Source organism: Staurois parvus, unplaced genomic scaffold (assembly GCF_062004578.1).
Source record: "Staurois parvus isolate SC_StPar_1 unplaced genomic scaffold, SC_StPar_1.0 ptg001026l, whole genome shotgun sequence".
NCBI classification, from domain to species: domain Eukaryota; kingdom Metazoa; phylum Chordata; class Amphibia; order Anura; family Ranidae; genus Staurois; species Staurois parvus.
The window spans coordinates 1,038,425-1,065,959 of NW_028318822.1; the positions used below are offsets into that span (position 1 = coordinate 1,038,425).

General features: G+C 48.4%; 2 protein-coding genes across 2 annotated transcripts in view; one reads left to right on the forward strand and one right to left on the reverse strand.

The window, feature by feature from the left end:
- Positions 1 to 27,535, reverse strand: part of LOC149441101 (uncharacterized) — a 261,575-nt gene that overhangs the window by 173,104 nt on the left and 60,936 nt on the right. The window lies entirely within an intron of this gene.
- Positions 1 to 27,535, forward strand: part of LOC149441108 (uncharacterized) — a 65,498-nt gene that overhangs the window by 3,906 nt on the left and 34,057 nt on the right. The window contains exons 2-8 of the mRNA XM_089657774.1: positions 195 to 300; positions 993 to 1,127; positions 1,214 to 1,337; positions 1,454 to 1,653; positions 1,736 to 1,951; positions 2,106 to 2,241; positions 16,352 to 18,250. Of these exons, the coding sequence (XP_089513900.1) occupies positions 205 to 300; positions 993 to 1,127; positions 1,214 to 1,337; positions 1,454 to 1,653; positions 1,736 to 1,951; positions 2,106 to 2,241; positions 16,352 to 18,250 (2,806 nt within the window). The 5' untranslated portion in view covers positions 195 to 204. The remainder of the gene's footprint in view (positions 1 to 194; positions 301 to 992; positions 1,128 to 1,213; positions 1,338 to 1,453; positions 1,654 to 1,735; positions 1,952 to 2,105; positions 2,242 to 16,351; positions 18,251 to 27,535) is intronic.

Consider the following 27,535-nt stretch of genomic DNA (forward strand, 5'->3'; position numbering starts at 1 on the left):
ACAGCAAACAGAACAGGACCAAATTAGGAGACACGGGGATGATGTTTTCCAGCAATGAAAGTCAGATTGTACCACCTGAGACAAAACTATGGTATGATTAAATAGGGGGATGCCTGCCGTTTAACTCCCTACATCCCCATCCTAATATTGTACAACTAATATAGTCCAGATAATTCTCCGTTATCCATCCACAGAGAAACTTGCATGAAAACATCAGTGAGGATGGAGGAGGACCAGAGTCACATGACTGAGAGGATATTAAACTTCACCTTGGAGATCATCTACCTGCTGACCGGAGAGGTGAGGAGGATTCTGGGAGGTCACATGACATCACTCTTATCTCTATTAATAATACACAGACCTGACCGGAGAGGTGAGGAGGATTCTGGGAGGTCACATGACATCACTCTTATCTCTATTAATAATACACAGACCTGACCGGAGAGGTGAGGAGGATTCTGGGAGGTCACATGACATCACTCATCTCTATTAATAAAACAGAGCTGACCAAAGAGGTGAGGAGGATTCTGGGAGGTCACATGACATCACTCTTATATCTATTAATAAACACAGACCTGACCAGAGAGGTGAGGAGGATTCTGGGAGGTCACATGACATCACTCTGATCTTTATTAATAAACACAGACCTGACCGGAGAGGTGAGGAGGATTCTGGGAGGTCACATGACATCACTCTGATCTCTATTAATAAAACAGACCTGACCAAAGAGGTGAGGAGGATTCTGGGAGGTCACATGACATCACTCTCATCTCTATTAATAAAACACAGACCTGACCGGAGAGGTGAGGAGGATTCTGGGAGGTCACATGACATCACTCTTATCGCTAATAATAAACACAGACCTGACCGGAGAGGTGAGGAGGATTCTGGGAGGTCACATGACATCACTCTTATCTCTATTAATAAAACACAGACCTGACCGGAGAGGTGAGGAGGATTCTAACATGATATTTCTCTTGGTTTTTCAACAGAGATTTCCTCCTGTGAAGTCAGGTGATCATATGACCATCACAGTGCCTCCATGTGACTCCCTAAAACCTGAGAGACACAACATGCAGAAGATTCTAGAAGTCACCAAGAAGATGATGGAGCTGCTGACAGGAGAGGTGAGCGGTGCCGGGAATTCTGGGACATTCTCCAGTAACAGACAAGGGATGTGTCTGGATGGTGACTGTATCATTGTGTGTGTCAGGTTCCTATAAGGTGTCAGGGTGTCACTGTCTATTTCTCCATGGAGGAGTGGGAGTATTTAGAAGGACACAAGGATCTCTACAAGGACGTCATGATGGACAATCAGCCGCCCCTCACATCACCGGGTAAGAGGAGACTTTATTGTAAAGGAGAGAGCAGTACGGAGGATCCACCTAGATCCCCCATCATCTGATAAACACATAGAAACAATGGATTCAGTCAGTGTGTGTGTTTCCTACAGATGGATCCAGTCATGGGAACCCACCAGAGGGAGGTCCCCATCCTCTGTATTCCCGGGATTCCACACAGGAAGGTCACACCATCCCTCACCATCAGCAAGTAGATGTATCCAGTCATGGGAACCCACCAGATCGATGTCCCCGTCCTCTGTATTCCTGGGATTCCACACAGGAAGATCCCACCATTCCTCACCATCACCAGGTAAATGAGGAACAATCACTGATAGTTAAGAGTTATACAAAAGCTTGTCTGGTCTAATGAATGTTTTTTATTATATATTCAGAATGGAAACCTCTTAGATTATAATATTGTTGTAAAAGAAGAGTACAAAGAGGAGGATGAGGAGTATGGAGTGATGAAAAACCTTTCTGAAGGACACAAGGATCTCAACATGGACATGGAGTCAGCTAATACCAAAAACCCACCAGAGAGATGTCCCTGTCCTCTGTATTCCCGGGATTCCACACAGGAAGGTCACACCTTCCCTCACCATCATCAGGTCGGTGGAGTTGAGGGTCTGGAACATAAAGTGATGGAACACTCTGACATGTGGAGACGATGTGTGGACTCTACAAGATGATATTTTCTATGTGATCTCACATCATAAATCCTTCTATATTACAGATGTTATTTCTGCCATTCTGTTGGTTTAGGGTGAAGATCTGATGAAGATGAAAGTTGAGGGTGAAGTAGAAGAGACGTATGTGAGGGATGATCAGCAGTCTATGGAGGAGGCTGGAATGACGAGGACAATCAAAGAGGAGGACACTCCTACAGAGATCAGCACAGGTGAGACACAATATATTCTTCTGTTATCTCTGCTCTGTTACTGCACACTGATTGGTCCAGAGTAGGGCAGGAGATGAGTGATGTCATAGGTTGATAATACTCACCTTGCACTGATACCCGTACTGCACATTAGATCTTCTTTCCTCTCAGATAAACCCCCTTCTCTGTGCTGCAGACTATTTACTCCGACATGATTTATATATAGTGATGAGTTGAACTTACCTGGGTCCAGTTCGAGGCAGATTGTGTGAACTTGCTGAACCTGAACCCCATTGGAGTCAATGGAGCCTAGTCTTAGAAATCAATGTAGCGCTACCCTTGTGAGGGTTTACTGCGTTGTGGGTAACCCTGACCTCTGCACAGCCATGCAACGTGAGTTTTCCACACTTGCATTCACAGTCAGTGGACAGTCTGTGAGCTTGGTTTTGGTATTTTTTTAGGGGAAACAACTTGGATAGGGTAATAGGGATTGTGGGATGCCCAATTTGGCTTGAATCAATGAAGGGGGGACAACCTCCTTTGTGGATCAGTAGCAACAGCCCTTTATGGGCGAGGAACTTCCAGCCCCTCAAAAATCAGCTTAGCTTCTTGTAACTACATGCAGAGACATTTCCTCTCCCCTGTAGAATGGCTCCCAGCTCCACAGCCTGCAGACACTACCAGCCCTCCTGGCTGCTCTGAAGATCTCCCAGGACATGGATAAAGGATTGAGCACAAAGCTGTCCTTTGAAAGCTTGCTACATGTGGCAGTCTCTCCCCATATGAATACCAGGGTGTGCTGAAGTACTCGCTTTGTCCTCTTTGCTCCCACTGATTCCAAGTCTTGATCCCATTCATGCTGTGCTGCTGAATGTATCCTCCTGAGCCAACCCAGACCTAGGGGACCCCTCTTAGGCACGGACAGTCTCAGCACCATCTTCCACCCAACTACCCTGTCAACGTGACCTTCCTATAGTTATGGGCCAGTCTGGTCTATCACTCTACTAGGGTCTCCAAATCTGGGGTTTGCCAGACTCCCATAAACATGCAGATTAGGTTTCCACCCCTTTCTGCCTACTGACTTCTGGAAGGTTCTATATGGTCCTCCTGGGTCAGGAGGAGGCGAGAGAGTCAGAAACCGTTGAGTCATCCAGCTGAACCTGACCTCACAGACTCACACAGTTACCATGAGTCATACACCGTGATTTTACCTGCAATATTACTACACTATGCTAGTAACCCCCCCCCCCCCAAAAAAAATCCATGTCCCCATTGGCTGGAAAAATATATACAAATCTGGCTCCTGGGCCCAGGAGCAAGGGCATCCCATGAGAAAAATAGATGGGAGAGAGGTACAAACGTGGAAGGTGATACGTACATGTAGCACTACCCCCTTGGGAGTGGCTAGAGATTTGGATTCCCCCTATAGTCCTGCACAGCCAGGCAACACACATTTCCACTTCAACTTGCATCCAGGAGACAGTAAAACCAGTCTTTGAGGTTTTATTAGTGGATTTGATCTGGGATGGGGTTAGGGGTGTGTGGGATGCCAAATGGAACTTCAAAACTGAAGGCAACGTCTATGGAAGTTTTTACAGCAAAATCCTCTTGGAAAGCTAGCCAGCGTCTCGGGATGTACCACCCCAGATACTCCTTTATCCGGCTGCCTGGAGGAATCCCTGAGCAGGGGATCCAGTGCCTGTCACTTCACAGTAAGACAGTCCCGGGTAGTTGCTAATCTGATTTCATACCAGAGTGCTCCTTCCCCTATCTGGCCCTGGGGTGAAGGTTGACTCACTTAGTCCTTCTCCTGTGTGACTGGATGGTCAGTGGCTGCTACCAAGCCTTCTAGCTGGGCTGCTCCTTCCTTGCCACACAGGTGGTCTTCTCTCCAGGGGGGCCAATTAAGTCCCATGCATCCTCCTTGCAAGGTTTTCCTGCTAGTAGATGAGCCCCATATCCTATCTGGGCCCCCTTCCAGACTCCTGCTCTCCAGCTTCACATCCTCCTCTTCCACCTGAACTCTCCTCCAAATCTTCTCCTGCTGAGCAGGCTCAGTTACTCTTAAAGACTGTCATGGCACTTTGCCAAGCCTCTTGTAGGGGATTGGATAGGATCCTCTAAGAGTACAGACCAGCCACTCCTCACCTCCACTCACTGCTTCTAGATCTTTCTCCAAAGTTCTAGAGCAGGAGAAATCCCAGAGAGCTAGTCTGCAGAGCCTGTCAGCTCTGACCTGAATTTGACCCACCTGGCTATCACACCCATGCTGCTACTTAGCTCTCCTGAGTGACAATTAGAGCTAGCGCTCCCCCTAGCTACCTAGGAGGGTGCTACATTCACCCCCACTGAAAACAGCCATGTCCTCTTTGGCTCTGGGCCAAAAAAAAAAAAAATGGCTCCTGATCCTAGAAGCAGGGTATCCCATACAGAAAAAAGAAGGGGAAAAAATGTACACAACTGGGAAAGGGGAAAATATGTACAAACAAATATTTGTATAAAAATATACATATGTACAGACAAATTTACACAGCCTGAACCTAGCTATCACTAGCAACAGGCAACAAAGTTACATGTACAACAACATATGTACAGATTGGTGAAAACAAAGCACATGAAGTACCTCCCCCCGAGGGAAATCCTTCATGAAGTGAAGAACTCCTCTTGTTGGTCCTGTTACAGGGAGACAGCCATCCTGAAGACCTGCAGAACAGTAGACAAAAAGAGAAACTGCACAGCCCTAACACTGGCTAACTAACTACATTTTAAGCACTTCAGCGCTAATGGCCACTATTCAGTGCTCCTACTCCTTGACCTCTCTACGGCCTTCGACACAGTCGACCACCCCCTCCTCCTCAAAAAACTACACTCCCTCGGCCTCAGAGATTCTGCTCTCTCCTGGCTCTCATCCTACCTGTCACAACGTTCTTTCAGCGTTACCTATAATGCTACCACCTCCCCCTCACTCCCTCTCTGTTGGGGTCCCTCAAGGCTCTGTCCTCGGGCCCCTTCTCCATCTACACCTCCTCCCTTGGCCAACTCATACACTCCCACGGCTTCAACTACCACCTCTATGCTGACGACGTACAAATCTATCTCTCAACCCCTCACCTCACCTCTTCAGTCTCCGCCCGAATCACAAGCCTACTGAGCAACATATCAGACTGGATGTCACTCCACTTCCTTAAACTGAACCTCTCCAAAACCGAGCTCCTAGTCTCCCCCCCAGCCCGGACACCACCCCCCATTGACTTCTCCATCACATCCAACAACGCCACCATCAAACCCGCCCCACAGGCCAGAGTACTTGGTGTCATTCTGGACTCCAACCTATCCTTCCAGCCCCAAGTCCAATCTTTAACAAACTCGTGCAGACTCCACCTCCGCAACATGCAGACTCCACCTCCGCAACATCGCCAAAATCCGCACGTTCCTAACCCCAGAAACCACTAAACAGCTCATCCACTCCCTCATCATATCACGACTCGACTACTGCAACTCCCTCCTCACTGGCCTGCCTCGCTGCTGGCTATCCCCACTTCAGTCCATCCTGAATACGGCTGCCAGACTCATTCACCTTTCCAACAGCTCCATTTCCGCCACCCCCCTCTGCCAATCCCTCCACTGGCTTCTGATTGCGCAACGGATCAAATTCAAAATCCTAACACTGACGTACAAAGCCGTCCACCATACTGCCCCGAACTACATCACTGACCTAATATCCAAGTACCGCCCAGCACGCACACTCCGCTCCTCACAAGACCTCCTTCTCTCTAGTTCCCTGGTCTCCTCCTCCCATGCCCGCCTCCAGGACTTCTCCAGGGTGTCACCCATCCTCTGGAAGTCCCTGCCCCAACCCATCAGATTATCACCTACTCTCCTCTCCTTTAGGGGCACCCTGAAAACCCATCTCTTCAGGGAAGCCTACCCCACCCCCTGCTAACTTGCCGTCATCCTCCACTCTTCCTACCACTCCATCCCCCACAACTTTCTCCTCCTGTGCCACCATCCCCTCCCTCCTAGATTGTAAGCTTGAAAGAGCAGGGCCCTCGATCCCCTCATGTTTTGCATTGTATTGTTATTGTTCTGTCACATGTTCTGTCCCCCTTTTGTAATGTACAGCGCTGAGCGAACTATCGGCGCTTTATAAATACTGTATAATAATATAATAATAACTTGGGGAGGATCCCCTCCTAAAGGAATTGGAGACTAGGCAGTCTCGGAGACAAGTCCCATATTGACAGATCTGGGGGACAAAGTCCAGCTTAGTCTGGAAAGAGAACAAGATCAATGCCCACTGAGTTGGGGATCCTGCGTCCAACCTCAGTAGTATTGCTTGGGGCTGGGCAATGGAACCATTATTCCTGCGGGCAGAGACAGGGTTGGTCACTTTTAGCCTCCCTCCCTTCATGACCACCACCCTGTCCTTATAGATGGCCCAGCCCCTGCTCCATTCTTCCTTGATTTTCAACAACCAGCCCCAAGCCGCAGTAAGGTATGGACCCCTTAAGGTTTAGGAACATGTAGGTAGTCCCAGACAAGATTGTCCTCCCATTCTGGAGTCATCAACAATGTCCATAATGTCCTGGGGGACGTACGGTAGTCCCATCCCCACTCCAGAGCCGCTCGTTTTTGTATGGCCTTCTGGAACCGGGAAAATCGAGATAGCTTGTCCTTGCTTCCTGTTCCGGGTTTGGAGCCCTACGAACTAGCTTCTTGAATTCTGGATTTTTGGCCCTAGTCCTGGGCCAGGGTGCAACAAATTTAGGTCTGGGCTGAGGGGGCAATTTAAACAGACTCAGTTCTGGGTGAAAGTGCAGCAGGTTCTGAGGTGTGTGAGCTACCTGAAGACCCTGTCAAGGACTCATAGTCCCCAGTAGTGTCCCCCAATCCCATTCTCCCATTGAGTCTTTGGGGGACCAGTCTTCCTGTTTTTTCTCCACCTCTAGTGGCCCAAACTGTGCCGAAATTCTGGGCGACCCCCAATCCACCTCCCCACCACTAACGCTCTCTGCTGGCTCACCTGAGGAATGGCTGTCCTCAGTGACGGGCTCCTTCCAGATGGATTGTGCAGGGCTGGAGGATGAGGCCAACATCTCCAGTTCATCAGCTGGCTTGTGTTGGAGGGCACCTGTCCATCAGCGGCATCTCCAGATGGTAGGTAGATTACAGCAGGCCAATCTTGGGTGATGGGGCCTGTTGACAGTGCAGGGGAGTCACTGTCCTGAGGCTCTACTCCTTTCTGAAGCTCCAAAGCAAGACATCGTCTAACCTTTTGTCACTCCTACTTCTCATTACACAGTCCTGTGTGTAGGTTATTATTATTATACAGTATTTATAAAGCGCCAATAGTTCGGTCAGCGCTGTACATTACAAAGGGGGACAGAACATGTGACAGAACAATACCAATACAATGCAAAACATGAGGGGATTGAGGGCCCTGCTCTTTCGAGCTTACAATCTAGGAGGGAGGGGATAGTGGTACAGGGGGAGATAGCTGTGGGGGATGGAGTGGTAGGAAGAGTGAAGGAGGTTGGCAAGTTAGCAGGGGGTGGGGTAGGCTTCCCTGAAGAGATGGGTTTTCAGGGTGCGCCTAAAGGAGAGGAGAGTAGGTGATAATCTGATGGGTTGGGGCAGGGAGTTCCAGAGGATGGGTGACACCCTGGAGAAGTCCTGGAGGTGGGCATGGGAGGAGGAGACCAGGGAACTAGAGAGAAGAAGGAGAAGGTTGGCCGTATATGTGAACTGCGCCATATCGCTGGGCAACAGCCTGGTCAATGGCACCTCACAGTGCCTGCACCTGATCCACGCGCTAATCAAGGTGGTCTATCACCTGCATTCAGGACACAGCAGACACAACCTCTCCATTACCTCCACAAGTTCTAGAGCAAAGCAGCCGCTAAGCTCCAGGTGTACCCTGGTGTCCACCAAGGTAACCTCTGGCGCAAAACCTTGCACACCCAACGGGAAGTGCAGCCGCCACCTTCATCCTCTCATGCTCTCTCTCAGGAAGCTGGGTGTACTGGGCAGATGTATGGGCATGGCTACACCCTTCCTCCTGACACTTTAGCACCAGTCAGACTTCCATGCAAGAACTTTCCCACGCTGGTGTTAACCCCTACCGCTCCGGAGTACACTGACTGGATTGCAGGAGTTGCTATGGCTGAATCCGGGCAGAAACACTTAGCTTGCTGGCAAGTCTTAGCTCCAGCCTTTTCTGGACGACTGGGTGTCAGCACCGACTGTAGAGATAATGATCTGCAGTGGTTGCTATGGGTAACAGAGCGGCATGGGATCCCCCCCCTTGCTGAACATTGTTGAAGAAAGCAAATTATGGAGCCCAACTGGTGCAAAGTAGCTGAGCATTTGTAATCCACTTGGTTGCAGGCTATTCCAGTTGTTCTGGGCAATGGCAAGCACAAACACGGTAACAATTCCAGCGGCACAGCACAGATTTCCCGCCAATTCCATGACACTTTCCACTACTGCAGCACTTTTCCCTGGCTCGTTGATTGCTGGTTGCTAGGCTCAACGGCTGTTAGGGATCCGGGTATGACCAGAAATGTGTGGACTGACACAGGGAAGTAGCAGGCTTCAAGAACACAGGCGTAGTCAGGCTGGAGAGGTGAAATGGTCAGGCAGGCTGTAAGGTACTGTCAGGTGCCACCTGGCAGTTTCTCTAGCAGCCCACAGCACGGATTTCCCCAGGGCGCGGGGTCTAAGTACCAGCCTGCTATTCACCAGGGCCCCTGATGGTGGGGATGGACTTGGTCCAGACTGGAACCAGGTCGCGACCCCTGAGTGCGTCCGGCTGTGGTAGAGAGTACTGGCAGGGGAGTGCAGGAACGGAGTCTGATGGGAAGAGGCAGGCAGACTTACCAAAGGTGATCCGTGCGGGATGGATGGATAGTCGGATGAAGTAAGCGTAGTCAGGCAGGCCGGGTCGGTATCATGCGGGCAGCGTGGTACAGGAGGAGCAAGCAGAGAATGGTCGGGGTCACAAGCCAGGTTCAGCAGGTAGCGGGCAGCGCGGTACCGAGGATCAGGCAGAAGGATGGTCAGGCAAGCCAGGGGTTCAACAGGAGATGGTCAGAAGAGGTCAGGGTCAGCAACAAGGCAGGAACACAGGATACCAGGTACAGGGGCTCATGGGAAACATACACCAAGGCCCTGATCACAGGCCTGGTCATTCCTTATATGCACCTCCAGCAGTCAGCCTCAGGTGTTTTGGCTGATTGCAGGAATAAGCCTCTGGTTGCTGAGAGCACCCGCTGGCCAGCCCTGGTACTGCAACCCACAAGGCAGGTGAGTTCCATCACTATTGGCAAGTCCATTCCTGACAACGGCCATGCAGGTTACTACAAGAGATCCTGAAATTACAAGCCACCACATGTAGCACTACCCCCTTACGAGTCACTAGAGATTTGGGTCCCCCTATAGTCCTGCACAGCCAGGCAACATGCATTTCCACATCAAATTGCATCCAAGAGACTGTAACCAGTCCTTGAGCTTTGTTTTGAGGTTTTATTAGGGGAGTTGAACTGGGATGGGGTTAGGGGTGTATGGGATGCCCAATGGAACTGCAAAACTAAGGACAACTTCCTGCAACTATATACAAGGTTTTTTTATAGCAAAATCCTCTTCTTGGAGAGCTAACCAGCGTCTCCGCATGTACCACCCCAGACACTCCGGCTGTCTGGAGGAATCTCTGAGCAGGGGATCCAGTGCCTGTCACTTCAAAGTAAGACAGTCCTGGGTAGTCGCTAATCTGATTTCTCACCACAGTGCTCCTTTCCCCAACTGGCCCGAGGGTGCAGGTCTACTCACTTAGTCCTTCTGTGCTGCTGCTGAGTCAGTGGCTGCTACCAGGCCTTCTAGCTAGGCTGCTCCTTCCCTGTCACACAGGTGGGCCTCTCTCGGGGCCAATGAAGTCCCAAGCTTTCCTTCTTCCAAGGTCTGTCTGGGCCCCCTCCCAGGCTCCTGCTCTCCAGCTTCACATCCTCCTCTTCCATCCGAACTCTCCTCCAACTCTCCCCCTAGTGAGCAGTCTCAGTTACTCCTAAAGGCTCTCCTGGCCCCTTGCCAAGCCTCCTATTGGGGATTGGCAAGGATCCTCTAAAAGTACAGACCAGCCACTCCTCACCTTCGCCCACTGCTTCTAGATCTTTCTCCAAAGTGCTAAAACAGGGGAAATCCCAGAGAGCCAGTCTGCAGAGCCTCTCAGCTCTGTCCAGAATCTGACCCATCAGGCTGTCCCACCCATGCTGCTACTCAGCCCTCCTGACTGACAGTTAGAGCTGGAGCTCCCCCTAGCTACCTAGGAGGGTGCTGCATACAAATAAATAGTATCAAAATATATGAATATACCTAAAAATATACATTTTGTTCTTTATGTAAGGCATATACGCTGCTCAAAAAAATTAAAGAAACACTTTTTAATCAGAGTCTAGCATCAAGGCCACTGACATTTTTTCCCTACTCATTTTCTGACTGTTTTTCAGTAGTTTTGACTTTTAGTTTTGGGTTTTAGCATTTGGCTAGGGTCAATGTCACTACTGGTAGCATGAGGCCATACCTGGACCCTACAGCGGTTGCATCTCCTCCAGGATGGCACATCAATACATGCCATTGCCAGAAGGTTTGCTGTGTCTCCCAGCACAGTCTCAAGAGCATGGAGGAGATTCCAGGAGACAGGCAGTTCCTCTAGGAGAGCTGGACAGGGCCGTAGAAGGTCCTTAACCCATCAGCAGGATCCGTATCTGCTCCTTTGTGCAAAGAGGAACAGGATGAGCTCTGCCAGAGCCCTACAAAATGACCTCCAGCAGGCCACTGGTGTGAATGTCTCTCACCAAACAATCAGAAACAGACTTCATGAGGGTGTCCTGAGGGCCCAACATCCTGTAATGGGCCCTGTGCTCACTGCCCGGCACCATAGAGCTCTACTGGCATTTGCCATTGAACACCAGAATTGGCAGGTCTACCACTGGCACCCTGTGCTTTTCACAGATGAGAGCAGGTTCACCCTGAGCACATGTGACAGACATGAAAGGGTCTGGAGAAGCCGTGGAGAACGTTCTGCTCCCTGTAACATGGTTCAGCATGACAGTTTTGGTGGTGGGTCAGTGATGGTCTGGGGAGGCATATCCATGGAGGGACGCACAGACCTCTGCAGGCTACACAATGGCACCCTGACTGCCATTAGGTATCGGGATGAAATCCTTGGACCCGTTGTCAGACCCTACGCTGGTGCAGTGGGTCCTGGGTTCCTCCTGGTGCAGTGGGTCCTGGGTTCCTCCTGGTGCAGATCCTGGGTTCCTCCTGGTGCAGTGGGTCCTGGGTTCCTCCTGGTGCAGTGGGTCCTGGGTTCCTCCTGGTGCATGACAATGCCCGGCCTCATGTGGTGAGAGAATGCAGGCAGTTTCTGGAGGATGAAGGAATTGATACCATTGAATGGCCCCCACGGTCACCTGACCTAAATCCAATAGATCACCTCTGGGATATCATGTTTTGGTCCATCCGAAGCCACCAGGTTGCACCTCAGACTGTCCAGGAGCTCAGTGATGCCCTGGTCCAGATCTGGGAGGAAATCCCCCAGGACACCATCCGTGGTCTCATTAGGAGCCTCCCCCGACATTGTCAGGCATGCATACAAGAACACGGGGGAAATACAAACTACTGAGGACCATTCTGAGTTGCTGCAATGAAACTTCAGGAAAAATGGACTCGCCTGCTGCATCATTTTTTCACTTTGATTTTCGGAGTGTCTTTGAATTCAGTCCTCTGTAGGTCGATCATCTTCATTTCCATCAAACGATGGGGCATCCTTCCGCTCCTAACACATTACCCGTCCATATCAGTATAGAGATCCAGCAGGAGATTTTTCCCCATTAAGATCTGATGTGTTTCCAAAGTGTTCCTTTCATTTTTTTGAGCCGTGTATATATTCTGACTAAAGGTTCCTGTAGCCAGGAAAAGTTTTTAAACCAGGAACATATATATATCCTGACTGCAGCTCCCTGCAGCTAGTAAATATACTAATATATATATATATATATATATATATATGTATATATAGGCCAGGATCCTCTAAGAGTACAAACCAGCCACTCCCCGCCTCTGCACCCTGCTTCTAGATCTCACTCCAAAGTTCTGGAGTTCTATATACATTCTAACTACAGCTCCCTGCAGCTAGTAAATATACTAATATATATATATATATATATATATATATATATATATGTATATATATATATTGGCCAGGATCCTCTAAGAGTGCAAACCAGCCACTCCCCGCCTCTGCACCCTGCTTCTAGATCTTACTCTAAAGTTCTGGAGTTCTATATACATTCTAACTACAGCTCCGTGAAGCTAGCAAAAGGATTAGAGCAAAGCATATGTACACAAATCTACATACTATCAATATACAACCTTTACATTTTTTTTTTAGATAGAGCACCTCCCCCCTAAAGGGAATCCCTAATGCAAACTGTAGAAAATATTTGCAAAACGTTCACAAAGTCCGAATTTTAAATAGAAGGAAAGCCGTCCACGATGAATCTGCAAAGGAGAAAGATGCACAACCCTCACACTGGCTAAACTCTCTACACAGTCGGCTAGCAGGGGGTTATGAACCTGCTAACAGAGAACTTTTTATATGAGAGTCTCTGAAAGAGGAGCCCCTCCATAGCATCAGTCTCTTTAGCAATGTCCTGGGCCTTCCCACCAAATCTCCCCATTAAATCAGACCAAGGAGAAAAAGAAACCGGTGGATGGAATGATTTGGCCTGGCAATTCAACAAAGAAAGAGGGGTTTTCCCCAAGTACTTTCATCAGTACAGCTCAGGGTTAAGTAGTCTGGTGACTTCTCCATTGGGGCCCTGTTTGGTCACAGAGTAGCCCCTGCTGGGCCGCCCGGCCAGCCAGCCTTGATGATGACTACTCGGTCCTTGTAGATGGCCCTACCTTCAGCTCCACTCCAGCCGAATATCCTGGAACCGGGCAAACACATCAGAGTTAGGAGACCCCCTTTGCGATTTGGGGACACGCAAGAAGTCCCAAATCATCTCCTCTTCCCATTGGGGGCAAGAGGTCTCGATGATGTCCATAACATCTTTGGCAACATACGGGAAGTCCAATCCTCACTCCAGTGCGGTCCTCCTTTGCACATCTCTTTGGAACCTGGAGAATCTAGGGAGCTTTCCCTGTACTGGCCCCTTCCAGGTAGAACCCAAGCCTGCGGAGACCCAGCAATACACAGCTTGTAGGCCACGTCCCGGGCCTCTTTCCTGTTCTTATTATCCCTTGGCTCCTCCTGGATCTGATTTGGATATGAATAAGTTCCGGTCAGTCTGGCCGCTGTTTCTCTGCAGGGGTTGATGGTAGCTCCGCTCTGGCTGCACATCCTGCCTGGTCAGAGGTAAAGGTCTCCTTCCCCCATCCTGCTTCCCCTCCAGATAGTCACTCGTGCAGTCCAGCAGTCTCCTGAGTATCCCCCCAGTACCATTTCTCATCCTAATCACTTTCCGGGGAATACTCAGTTTCTGTCTGGTAGGGGCCCAAATTCAGCCTCCTGTCTGGGAGACCCCCAATCGATCTTGCCCCCACTGTTACTTCCCACCAGAAGACACGCAGTCATCTGAACTCAGCTCCTCCTGAGTGGGGCTGATAGGGCGAACTTCAGCAGCCAGCCTCTCCTGGGGAACAACTTGAGTTGGACTGACCACACTTGCCTCTGGTCATGGCTCTTCCTTTCCTAGGCTCCAGGCCGTGGCTATCATCCGGCATCTCCCACAAGAGTAGTGGTACCACCACCTCTTGATTTTCTCTGGCCAACCAGGATTCCCCCTTCCGCTCCACGCATAGGTCTGAGTTTAGATCCACCGAATAGATGACTGGTGGTAGGTTGATGGGCACCAGTCTCAGCAGCGGTTCATTACAGTGGCCACACCTCAGCCAGGCTCCGATCGCTGCAGTGGGTCTCCAGCAGTCAGGACACAGCAAGCAAAGCTTCTATACTCCACTGACTTTTGCTGAGTACAAATACATACAAGACCCTTCTGAGCATGGATCCTGGCAGGAGAGGAAAGAAGGGGACATCCATACCATCTGTGTTCACCTCCTTAACCATACCAGGGCATATACCCTCACAATGGTGAAGTATCTTGCCTGGGGAATGGCCCTGGCAAAGAACCTTGTCCCCATGTTGATGAAGAAAAGAGTCTCTTCCCCACAAAATTGGTCTGCTGGCTGTGGGTGTCTGTGGGCAGAGGCTATTTAGAACCTTGAACCCCCGTTTTAAAAATACTCAGATTCTGCCCCCCAATGTGAATGACTAATGAATACTAGGGATGGTCTATATGTTTGAGTTGAACATCTGGGGCGTTCGGTGGGACGTGTGCCCCACAATGCAATGCACTCTGGTGGCGCATTGTAATTAGCCAAAGCATTGCACCTGACCACAGGTCAGGTGCAATGCTTTTGGCCAATCACAGCTGAGTTCATAATAAAAGCCATGGTTGGCCAAAATCTCAGTGACTTTGGCCAATCATGGCACACGGCCATTGGGCAGAGCTAGCAGGGACATCACCGCTATCTCCGCCCAATTGTTAAGGACAGTTATGACATTTGCTAGTCAGATGTAAACAAATGGCCGGAACTAGCGGTCACAGAGAACCTTGTCCCCATGTTGATGATGAAAAGAGTCTCTTCCCCACAAAATTGGTCTGCTGGTTGTCTGTGGGCAGAGGCTTATCAGAACTGTGAACCGCCCCTTTAAAAATACTGGGGCACTCAGATCCTGTACCCCCCAATGTGAATGACTAACGCATACATAGTACCCCTATTGTTCTTTTTTAAATACTGGTTTATGTATTGACACATCTCTTTAGGCCCAGTCTGTCCAGGCAGTATGGTCACCTGCTGATTTGGCACCATCCACAGGCAGCTTAACTCTTCAATAAGACACAGAGGTTGAATCTAGCACAATTTTTCTTCATCTACTTGCAGTACTGAGAATGTTTTCTCAGTCTTTTGAAGTGCATAGAAACAATCAGATTCCTAAGCCCTGTCTGTGAGGAAAACTAACACCAACTGAGGGAACATGGAAGAAACTGGGAGGATCTAGCTAACTAGCACTAAACAGGACAGCAGAGGGAGATTCCAAATTACATCTGTAAACAAGTTGTAGTGGCCCTAAACCGCCCCTAGATGTAAGCACACATCAAACAATAATAGCCTGGTGCAGTTCAATACCACACAGAAAAAATACAACTAGGTGGGACGGAACACCTACTCGCTCACATTGTCATCCCTATTTATGTAGATTCTGGGGTTCAGGTGGCAGGATGACGTTGTGTTGCAGTCTTAGTTACAGTAGCACCGTCTTCCTCTTCTTTGGGCTGGAGGAAGCATAAAACTCTATTAACAGTCTTGTTGGGGTGCAAAGTAAGGAGGAACAGAGCAAACGAAAATACTTCCCCAAACACCTTCCAGTGCTGGTTGTCACCAGCCTAGGCCTAAAGGTTCTCCAAGTCTGAACGTTGAACCTCTTCATTATCAGAGATCACATGACCCAGTGCCTAGGCTTGTGGTTGTGTGAAGAGCATGCCCCTCCCAATCCCCATTGGTTCCTGCTCTTCTGACAAGGCTGGGGAAATGTAGAAGTGATCTGGGGGGGAGGACCAAAGGACCTTTTACTGAAGAGGGGAAGTCACAGCTGGTTGGGACATCTACAGATAACATCTGCTCACTAAAACCTACCTGATCCAGATGGAATCTTGATTTTATACCTAAGCCCATGGTGACTTGTTCTCTACTAAAGGTTCTCCCAAGTCTGAACTTTGAACCTCTTCATTATCAGAGATCACATGACCCAGTGCCTAGGCTTGTGGTTGTGTGAAGAGCATGCCCCTCCCAGTCCCCATTGGTTCCTGCTCTTCTGACAAGGCTGGGGAAATGTAGAAGTGATCTGGGGGGAGGACCAAAGGACCTTTTACTGAAGAGGGAATGTCACAGCTGGTTGGGACATCTACAGAGAACATCTGCTCACTAAAACCTACCTGATCCAGATGGAATCTTGATTTAGGTGAACTAATCTTCTCGTATCTATTGATCATGTTTTTATATTTTCCAGGACACGCCATCGAGGAACCCTCAAAGGATCATCTCACTTTACCTCCAAACTGTAAAAAGGAAGAGGAGGAGATCACAAGAGATTGTGCAGGAGAAACGACAATGAGCTCAGCTATGGATGGTGGACTTCACAGTGTGGATGGACCACCAAATCCCTCTGACTCTGAACAACCTCATACTGTGATGGATGGTACCGGAATTCAGGGGGAGGAGAAATGTTCCTGTTCCGAGTCTGGAAAATGTTTTTCACAATTGTCCCATCTTCACATGAAGTCTCCCACGAGGAAAAAGCTGTATTCCGGTCCTGAGTGTGGGAAATGTTTTAAATGGAAGTCAGAACTATTTCTACATCAAAGATCTCACACGGGGGAGAAGCCTTATTCCTGCTCTGAGTGCGGGAAATGTTTTGCACGGAAATCAGGATTTGTTCTACATCAAAGATCACACACTGGAGAGAAGCTTTTGTGCCCTGAGTGCGGGAAATGTTTTTCAAAGAAATCCAGTCTTTGCAGACATCAGAGGATTCACACAGGGGAGAAACCATTTGCATGTCCTGAATGTGGGAAATGTTTTTCACAGAAATCAGATCTTGTTAGACATCAAAGGTCTCATAGAGGGGAGAAGCCATTTTCCTGTTCTGAGTGCGGGAAATGTTTTCCACAGAAATCAGACCTTGTTAAACATCAAAGGTCTCACACAGGGGAAAAGCCATATTCCTGTCCTGAGTGTGGGAAATGTTTTTCCCAGGCATCCCATCTTTATGCACATCAGCGTTCTCACATGGGGGTGAAGCCATATTCCTGTCTTGAGTGCGGGAAATGTTTTTCACAGAAATCAGAACTTGGTAAACATCAAAGGTCTCACACAGGGGAGAGGCCATTTTCCTGTTCTGAGTGCGGGAAATGTTTTTTCCAAGCATCCCATCTTTACATACATCAGCGGTCTCACATGGGGGTGAAGCCGTATTCCTGTCTTGATTGCGGGAAATGTTTTCCACAGAAATCAGACCTTGTTAAACATCAAAGGACTCACACAGGGGAAAGGCCGTATTCCTGTCTTGAGTGCGGGAAACGTTTTTCCCAGGCATCCCATCTTTACGCACATCAGCGGTCTCACATGGGGGTGAGGCCGTATGCCTGTCCCGAGTGCGGGAAATGTTTTTCACATAAATCAGACCTTGTTAAACATCAGCGGTCTCACACAGGGGAGAAGCCGTATTCCTGTCCTGAGTGCAAGAAATGTTTTTCTCAGGCATCCCATCTTTACATACATCAGCGGTCTCACATGGGGGTGAAGCCGTATTCCTGTCTTGATTGTGGGAAATCTTTTCCACAGAAGTCAGACCTTGTTAAACATCAAAGGACTCACACAGGGGAAAAGCCATATTCCTGTCCTGAGTGTGGGAAATGTTTTTCCCAGGCATCCCATCTTCACATACATCAGCGGTCTCACATGGGGGTGAAGCCGTATTCCTGTCTTGATTGCGGGAAATGTTTTCCACAGAAATCAGACCTTGTTAAACATCAAAGGTCTCACACAGGGGAGAGACCATATTCCTGTCCTGAGTGCGGGAAATGTTTTTCCCAGGCATCCCATCTTCACATACATCAGCGGTCTCACATGGAGGTGAAGCCGTATTCTTGTCCTGAGTGCGGGAAATGTTTTCCACAGAAATCAGACCTTGTTAAACATCAAAGATCTCACACAGGGGAGAAGCCGTATTCCTGTCCTGAGTGCGGGAAATGTTTTTCCCAGGCATCCAATCTTTACACACATCAGCGGTCTCACATAGGGGTGAAGCCGTATACCTGTCCCGAGTGCGGAAAATGTTTTTCACAGAAATCAGACCTTGTTGTACATCAGAGATCTCACACGGGGGAGAAGCCCATTCCTTTGCTGAGTGAAGGAAATTCACAGGTGGCCCATCTTCAAACATCAGAGAATTCACACGGGGAAGAAGCCGTATGCCTGCCCTGAGTGCGGGAAATGTTTTTCAGGGAAGTCCAATCTTTACAGACATCTGAGGGATCACAAAGGGGAGAAACCGTATTCCTGTCTTGACTGTGAAAATGCTATACAGGGCAAACAGATTTGTTGTGGAACAAAAATCCTACAACGGGGGAGAAGCCACATTTTTGTCTTCGGTGTGGGAAATGTTTTTCCTGATAAATCCATGGCAGCGTACATGGGTTGACTCTGCCCTCTGCTCAACATCCTCAGGATACTAAAAATGTGAGCCCCACCCTACCAGAGATGGGTTTTTTTTTAATCCTGCTTTCTCCAGGACAACGACTTACCTAGGTGCAAAGAACTGGTGATGTAATGGACCTCCGAAGGGGGTCAGCGGAATTGCAAGCTGATATTGAGGTATTCTTACCAGCTAAGTGCCAATTTTTACTGCCAGGGTGTCAGGACCCGAGTCTGAACCCGCAACCTCTGCTGTGTCTGGCAGTGTCTCTTCCTGCTGAGCCGCATGGAATGCTGGGCTTCTCCCTGGACAATTTCTTGAACCATCCTGCCTTAAACCTTGATTTTCTTGAACTTTGAAACCTTTGCTCCTCCCCATGAACTTCCTATTTTTTAGCCATGCCTTTGCAATTCCTGTTTTCCCAATTGTGCTCTCTCCAGCCATTATGTCGCTCCTGTCCATCAGTATCCCCGCTACCACTCGTTACCAAACTTTGGCTTGTTCCTTGCCTACGTATCTGCTTCATCCCAACCTGCAACCACTTGTTACCGAACTTTGGCTTGTTTACTGGCTACGCTTCTGCTTGATCCCAACCTGCTATATCTGCTACTGGACCCTAGCTTGCTCATCTCCTTGTGGGGCGATCCAGAGGACCGCGACCTTGTGGTAACATGCACCGAAACCCATCTGCACCATCAGAAGCTCTGGTGAATACTGGGCAGTGCTTAGACTCCGCACCTTGGGTGAGCCCGTGTCATCCACCAGGGTGGCCTGCTTGCATACCTATCCTGCTGGTTGGTGGAAGTCTCTCTACTGCTGTAGGTGGTAAGAACATCACCAGCACACCAAGGATCTTCAGTTATGGGTCCAAAGCTTTAATAAGTACTGATATGCGTACTTACAGCAAGTGCAACGTTTCTGAGTCTCGCAGGACCCCTTCATCACATGTCCTACCTGATATTTCTGCTACAGGACCCCATCTTGCTCACCTCCTAGTGGGGCGATCCTGAGGACCGCGCCCTTGTACTAACATGCACCAGAACCCATCTGCACCATCAAGAGCTCTGGTGAACACCGGGTAGTGCTTAGACTCCGCACCTTGGCTGAGCCCGTGTCATCCACCAGGGTGGCCTGCTTGCATACCTATCCTACTGGTTGGTGGGAGTCTCTCTACTGCTATAGGTGGGAAGAACATCACCAGCCCACCAAGGATCTCCAGTTATGGGTCCAAAGCTTTAATAAGTACTCATATAGTTACAGTAAGTGCGACGTTTTGGAGTCTCACAAGACCTCTTCTTCACATACTTGATGAAGGGGTCCTGCGAGACTCCGGAACGTTGCACTTGCTGTAACTATGTGATTGCTTATTAAAGCTTTGGACCCATAACTGGAGATCCTTGGTGGGCTGGTGACTCCCATCTGAGTTTTTTTGGTTCCAGCCAGTGGTCGCTTCAGCACCCACTTACTCATACAGCTTCTTTTTTGTTAAAAAACCGCAGGAACGTGTGCGTTGGGATTGTGTTATCTTATCTCTACTGCTATAACCTCCGAGCCAGACAGTGACTCAGGGTGTCCTTCATTGGATTATGGGTCTTACATGGAGTATGATGTAGCAGCACAGTGGTTAGCACTTCTGCCTGGCAGCACTAGGGTTGCTGGTGTGAATCCTAACCACGGCACCACCTGCCTGGAGTTTGCATGTTGTGCCTGTGTGGGTTTCCTCCAGGTACTCCAATTTCCTCCCACACTCCAAAGACATGCTGGTAGGTTAATTGGCTCCTGTCTAAATTGGCCCTAGTATGTGTATGGAGATATGTGAGTTTAGATTGTACACCCCTTGAGGGTTAGGAACTGATGTTAATGTACCATTTATATGTAAAGTGTTGCGTAAATTGACGTCGCTATATAAGTACCTGTAATAAATAAATAAAAATGATCCTTCCTACTGCTTCTCCATATGATTTCTGAGCCTTGGTTGCCATTCAGCTGCCTCTCTCCCTGTGCAGTTCCTGTGTCGCTATGCGTCTTTCCCTGGCGCAGTGTCTTCCTTAAAAAGGCCTGGAACTCCCCCAGCCTTTATCAAAATGAACAAACCTCATTGGAGGATATTGTCCCTATTTATACTAAATTATGGCACCAATGAATGAGCATTTCCCTCCACCTGGCTTTGACTCATCCCTAATACATCCGATAATGGTTCCCTCTACTTCCAGAATTGCCAAATCTCCACCTATAGACACCCTCAGAGTCCTCTCCCTCCCTTTACCTCCTCTATTTTCACTCCCTTTGGTTGTAGAAACAACTTTGCAGATCCATGTTCAGAATATATACAGAGTCTACTATCAAAACTTTCAAACTATAGAGGGCCTAAGAGGCACAGCCCATCACCTATGTACACCCATCACCTACGTAAGCAGCCATTTTTCAAAAATTAAGCATCACGGAAAAAACCTAGGGTGATAAGAGACAGACAGCCACACCCCAGAAAGAGACTCCTGGTTGCCGGAAGCTTAAAACCCCTCCACGCCTTCAACCAAACCCACCCGACCTCACTTGTCTCTCTCAAGCACCAGAATCTTCCCCACCTCATGCAAAATGTCACACCACCACCTGAACAGGAAGTATTTTACTCTGAGTGGTGACCTGACACCGTGCGTTCCAGGTTAAATAATGGACTACTAGGCTAAAAAACATGTATCCAAACAAAAAACACCAGTGTTGAATGCTCCGTACACCCACTCAGCATAACCCAGCCTAGAGAGGAAAGGAACACCGAGGGCCTGCCCCATCTGTTTGTACGTCTCTATGTTAAAAGGGCAACAAAGCAGAAAATGGTCCATAGTCTCCTCCTCTCCTGCACACTCCTCCCGAGGACAACTACGATCCATCTCACGGCCGTATTTCAAATTGCCCCGAACATAGAGCCTCCCGTGGAAGCACAACCAGGCCAGATCCCTAAATTTAAGGTGGACTCTATCCAGATTAATTACAGTTGTGACCAAAATTATTCAACCCCCACTGAAATTGAGTGTTTTGGCCAGTTTGACATTGCTTTTGATCATTCAGTCATCTTGCTTACATTTACATTAAAGAGGCACTTGTAGGTCAGACAAATATAACATAACAGTTATAATGAAATAACCACAAATGTCTTTTCTGTGCTCACAGCATTATCAGTTTTATTCAACCCCCAAGTGACATTCAATCTTAGTACTTAGTACAGCATCCTTTTACAGTTATAACAGCTTTTAAACGTGAAGCATAGCTTGACACAAGTGTCTTGCAGCGATCTACGGGTATCTTCGCCCATTCTTCATGGGCAAAGGCCTCCAGTTCAGTCACATTCTTAGGCTTGCGCACTGCAACTGCTTTCTTTAAGTCCCACCAGAGGTTCTCAATCGGATTTAAGTCTGGTGACTGCGATGGCCACTCCAAAATGTTCCAGCCTTTCCTCTGCAACCATGCTCTAGTGGACTTGGAGGTATGCTTGGGATCATTGTCCTGTTGAAAGGTCCAACGTCTCCCAAGCCTCAGGTGTGTGACGGACTGCATCACGTTTCCATCCAATATCTCCTGGTACTGAAGAGAATTCATGGTACCTTGCACACGCTGAAGCTTCCCTGTACCTGCAGAAGCAAAACAGCCCCAAAGCATGATTGACCCTCCACCATGCTTCACAGTAGGCAAGGTGTTCTTTTCATCATAGGCCTTGTTCTTCCTCCTCCAAACATAGCGTTGATCCATGGGCCCAAACAGTTCTAATTTTGTTTCATCAGTCCACAGAACACTATCCCACAACTTTTGTGGTTTGTCCACATGGCTTTTGGCATACTGCAGTCGACTCTTCTTATTCTTTGGAGACAGCAAGGGGGTACGCCTGGGAGTTCTGGCACGGAGGCCTTCATTACGCAGTGTGCGTCTTATTGTCTGGGCTGAAACTTCTGTACCCACATCTGACAAATCTTTTCTCAGTTCCTCAGCAGTCACACGGGGACTTCTCTCCACTCTACGCTTCAGGTAGCGCACAGCAGTCGAAGTCAGCATCTTCTTTCTGCCACGACCAGGTAGCGTTTCAACAGTGCCCTTTGCCTTGAATTTGCGAATGATGCTTCCTAAGGTGTCTCTTGGTATGTTTAACATCTTTGCAATCTTCTTATAGCCATTGCCCTTCCTGTGAAGAGAAATCACCTCTTCTCTTGTCTTCCTGGACCATTCTCTTGCCTTCACCATGTTTGTAACCACACCAGTAAATGTCTAGAAGGAGCTGAGTATCACAGTCATTTTAAAGCTGCCTAATTGGTGCTTATTATGCTTGATTGCTGCTCGGTGACATCCACAGGTGTTTTCAATACCTGATGGAAAGCACCTGTATGAACCTCTGTTCTTCAGAGTGGTAGTCTTTAAGGGGTTGAATAATTGTGGCAATGAAGAAACCACATAAGAACCATTTACTACTGTATTACATAAACAATTGATGTCATTTTAGTTGCATTTGGGTAGTTACAACGTCCTTGTAGGATTTGATTCTGAATACAATTCCAAATGTACACTATAGTCCCTAAACCCCTTTACAGCATTGGGGGTTGAATAATTTTGGTCACAACTGTAGCCTCAACCCTTCCCTCATAATTTCACCTGGGCAATCCCTTAAGGCCAGTGGGTCATGAAAGACTTCGCTCAAGACTCAGCTCATAAGGACTTTGGAGTGGATCTGAGATCTTCAGCCGACAATCGCCGCTGCCGCTGCAACTTCAGGCACGGAAAGATGTAGGCTGGAAGCTGACCACGATGACTCCTGAGATTCTTCACTTGGCCACCTTCTTTCCAAAGTCGTAGAAAAGGCCTAAACCAAGATCTAAACATGCCTGCCCATCCAGGAGGTTCCAATGCAAGCATATTACCAATGTCAAACTTGAGAAAAAGCAGTGAAAAGAAAAGAACTGGGTTGACCATACCTAAGCCTCCCTCTCTCCTGGGCAGATAGGTGATGTTCCTCTTGATGAGGTTCAGTCTGTTCCCCCACAACATCTGGAAGAACACTTTAGAGACCCTAGCATAGAGAGACACTGGCAAGATGCAAACAAAGCTGACAAGAAGATCGGAATCAGGTAAGTCTTAATCAAATCAACCATTTCCCTCTGAGATAACTTCCAGCTGATCACCCTAGTATTGGCAACTTCCAATTTTTAAGGGCATAATTGCCGGGTCCAAATTCAATGCCTAGTATCCTAATTTTTTCCTGGGGTGTTGGAAAGGCACCCGAGAGATCAAACACCTCACCTTCCTTTCCCATCCAGAAAACTTTACTCTTATCCTGACTGATCATGGAGCCTGATGCTTCAGAGTACCGTGATGTCAGAGAGTTCATCCTCTGCTTCATCCGTCCCAGTGACAATCACAAACAGATCATCTGCATAGGCAACAACCCTCAAAGGTGGCTCACCCTGGAGCCCCACTGGCACCCCACACAACATGCTTCTCTCTAGCTTCCTGATGAAGGGGGCGATTGCAAACACATAGAGCAGGGGACTTGGAGGACAACCCTGGAGCCAACCTCAAAGGACTGCCCAACCCAACCATTAACAAGAGGGAAGCTTTCTGCCCCCTTATACAAGATTTTCAACCAATCAACAACCTGGCAGACCGTACTTGCTAAGGAGCAGACACAGGTACTCTTGGTTGACACATTCAAAACCCTTTGCCTGATCCAATGCCAGCAAATACTTTACCCAGCCTGCAGCCCTGCACATCTCCAGGGCCTCCTGGACAGTTACTACTGTTGTGAAGGTGCTCCTATCCTGGACCGAACAGTGCTGATGGTGAAAAAGCAAAGACTTTGCTACTGATGATAAGCGTTCATAAAAGTATCTTCACCAGCACCTTTCTATTGACATTGAGAAAGCTGATGGGGTGAAAATTCTCAATCATCGTAGGATCCTTCGCTTTTGACAGAAGAATCACAGCTGAGTGCCTCATGGAAGGGGGAAGAGTCCCTGCAGCGAGGCAGCTGTTAAAAATCTCTACTAAATGCAGGGCCAGAATAGACTTAAAAGCTTTGTAAAACTCAGCCGTCAAGCCATTCGGTCCAGGTGACTTTTTGATGGCTAGGTGCTCAGTTGCCCTCATCACCTCTTCAACTGTGATCTCCTCTGTCAAATTCATCAATGGAACATCTCCACCATTTAGACCTGGAGGAGAGTCCAACAAGCTTTCCATCTTGCCTCGATCAAGTTCTTTCCTCCCAAAAAATTCAGCATAAAAGGACCTCACAACTTCCAGGATCCCTGACCTGGACTTTGTCAAGGAACCTGTACAACCCTTAAGGCCAACGACCGTCTTAACAGCTACACCTTGTTTGCAGTTCTGGTAAGGGTCGGGAGAGAGTGGTACTTCCCATAGTCCCTCTCCAGAACCAAAGAGGCTTGCCGGTCATATTGACACTTCCTGAGGAGGAGTTTCACCTCAGAAATTGCCCCAGGATCTCCTCTCGAGACAAGAATATCCAGCTTCCTCCACAAACTTTGGTAGGTCATGTATCTATCAAACTGCTTTCTATTGGCTAGGCCCCTGAAGAATCCAGCAATCCTCTTTTTGGTCAGCTCCCACCACTCAGCCTTGCTGCTACAAAAGTCCAGGATGGTCATCTGTGCCTGAAAGAATCCCTCAAAGGATTGTCTAACATGTTCTTCCTTGAGGAGAGTCGAATTCAATCTCCAGATGATCTTGCCCCTCTGAGGGGAGTCTAAAGCATTCAAGACCATAGATAGCATATAGTGATCAGAGAACTGCCTGCACCATTGGGGGAGAGAAAGCAGAGGTCTCCTTTAAGAAAAAAACATATATCCTACTCTGGCTATTACCTCGATGAAAGGTGAACCCTGTGTCTTCTGGGAGGTGCTTAATGTGCACATCCACAAGACCATTCCCTAACCATACTATTCAAAAAAACATTATGATATCCCAGCTTGTCTTTGAAGTCCTTCCTGTCCATGGGCCTAGTCACAGTATTAAAGTCTCCTCCAAAGACCACTTGCCGGGATGTAAAAAGAAATGGCTTGATCCTTGTAAAAAGGCATTTACTGTCCCACTTTGTGTGCGCCCCATAAAAAATTAGGCCTCCTTAGGCCCTCCCACAAGGATGTCCAAGACCATACATCTCCCAATTTCCACCTCAATAACCCGCCAGACAGTTACAATGCTGGTTTTAAACACCGCTGTAAGCCTCGGTTGCAAGAGACCAGTAAGATGGACCATACCTCCACTCTCTCTTGGCCATATGAATATCTGCCAAGGAGGTGAGCCTTGTCTCTTGCAAAAATAAAATGTCAGCATCTAATTGGCTGAGCAAAATGAAGGCCATAGAACGAGCGCTTACCGACTTAATGCTGGCAACATTTATTGTTGCCACTTTTAGCGGAGAAGGAACCACCATTTGGGTTATTGGGTGGATTGCTTCTTATCTCCCCTCTGCTGCTCATCACCAGAATCCTCTCTCTTTCTTGGGGCCTCCTCAAACTCCATTTCAGATTCTGAACTACTCTGAACTAGAAGCGCCTGATGAGGAAATATTTAAATTGGAGGCCCAAAGTCAGTTGGAGACAGGCACTGGAGCTTTCTGTCCCTGTTCTGTTCCCACCGCCCACCTCTTCTGCCTCACAACCTTCCTTCTCCCCTCTAGGTACTGCCAGTCAGACTCGAGATGCTCTCATCTCTTGCTTTCTTGTTAGAGGTCTTCACAGAAGACTTATTTACAGAAAAGGCAGCAGCACAATATTTGCCACCACTCCTGGTGGGGGGGACCTTCCTTCAAATCAGACTTGGGAGGGGAAGACTCATGGGGGATAACGGACTCAGGGGGCACAGATTTGGAAGGTTCTGACAAGAGGGGTGCGGGTACAGTAGGTTGGGGGGGACACAGAGACAGGCACAGAAGGAATACTTACAGACACAGGAGGGGTGGCCAATGGAACTGGGGAGGGATCCTGAACAGAACCAGGGGAGTCAGTCACCGGAGAGGAGGTTGTTACACCAGGGGCCTCAACTTTTTCAGCCTCAATAGTTCATCTATCACCGCTTTCTCCATATTGTGCAAAGCCTCAGGACATTGGCTGTTGGGGTGGCCAAGGTGTAGGCACAGGTTGCACCTTATCTGGGTGCAGTCCTTGGCCACATGACCATTACCCCGCAGCACTGAACATATTAAAGCTGAATAAGAGGAGCTAAAAAATTCCCTTTTCGCCACACCAGTGACACAGCTTTGGCTGACCAGAATAGAAAATAGTCATCCTATCCCTCCCTATAAAAGTGGAGGAGGGCAGGTGACAGACAATGTTACAATCCCTGCCTCACCTGACCATCACTGACCAACCCCCAGTCCAGATGTTGCGCTCATCAAAAATGTTATCCAATTTTGTCAAAACCTCCCCATAATGTCTCAACCAGACCTCTAGGTGTCAGGAAAGGACTCATCGCTGGTGGTGCTGGGGCTCACCTGCTCTATGGGCTGCAGTACCAGTTCTTACCAGCGAGTGCTTTTCAGCAGCCAGGATCTCACCTCCTGCAATCACCTGAGGCTGATTGCAGGAGGTGTATTTAAGCAGTAACCAGGCCTGCAATCACTCTCATTACTGAGGATGATGGTTATCTTTTTCACTGTTGACCTCTGTGAGGCTTCAACTGGTGCCAGACCTTTCCATTCAGGGCTTGACATGCACTGAGCCTCATACCGTTCCCAAAATAGGTCAAGACCCTCTGACTTGGTGTAGCTTATGGACTTCTTCCGGCTCCCAGCCACATGAATGAGAGCATAGAGGTCATTTGCCCTAAAACCCATCCCCAAGATCAGATCAACCACCACACGCCTTGCTGGAGGGATGGCACCACCTTCCCATTTAAGCATGATGAAATTTCGCCTCGGACCCCGGCAGAGGCCAGAGACCCAAGACCCGATTCCTGGGTGCTCAAAGTAGTGGTTTGTGGGGGAAAACCCCACTTGGA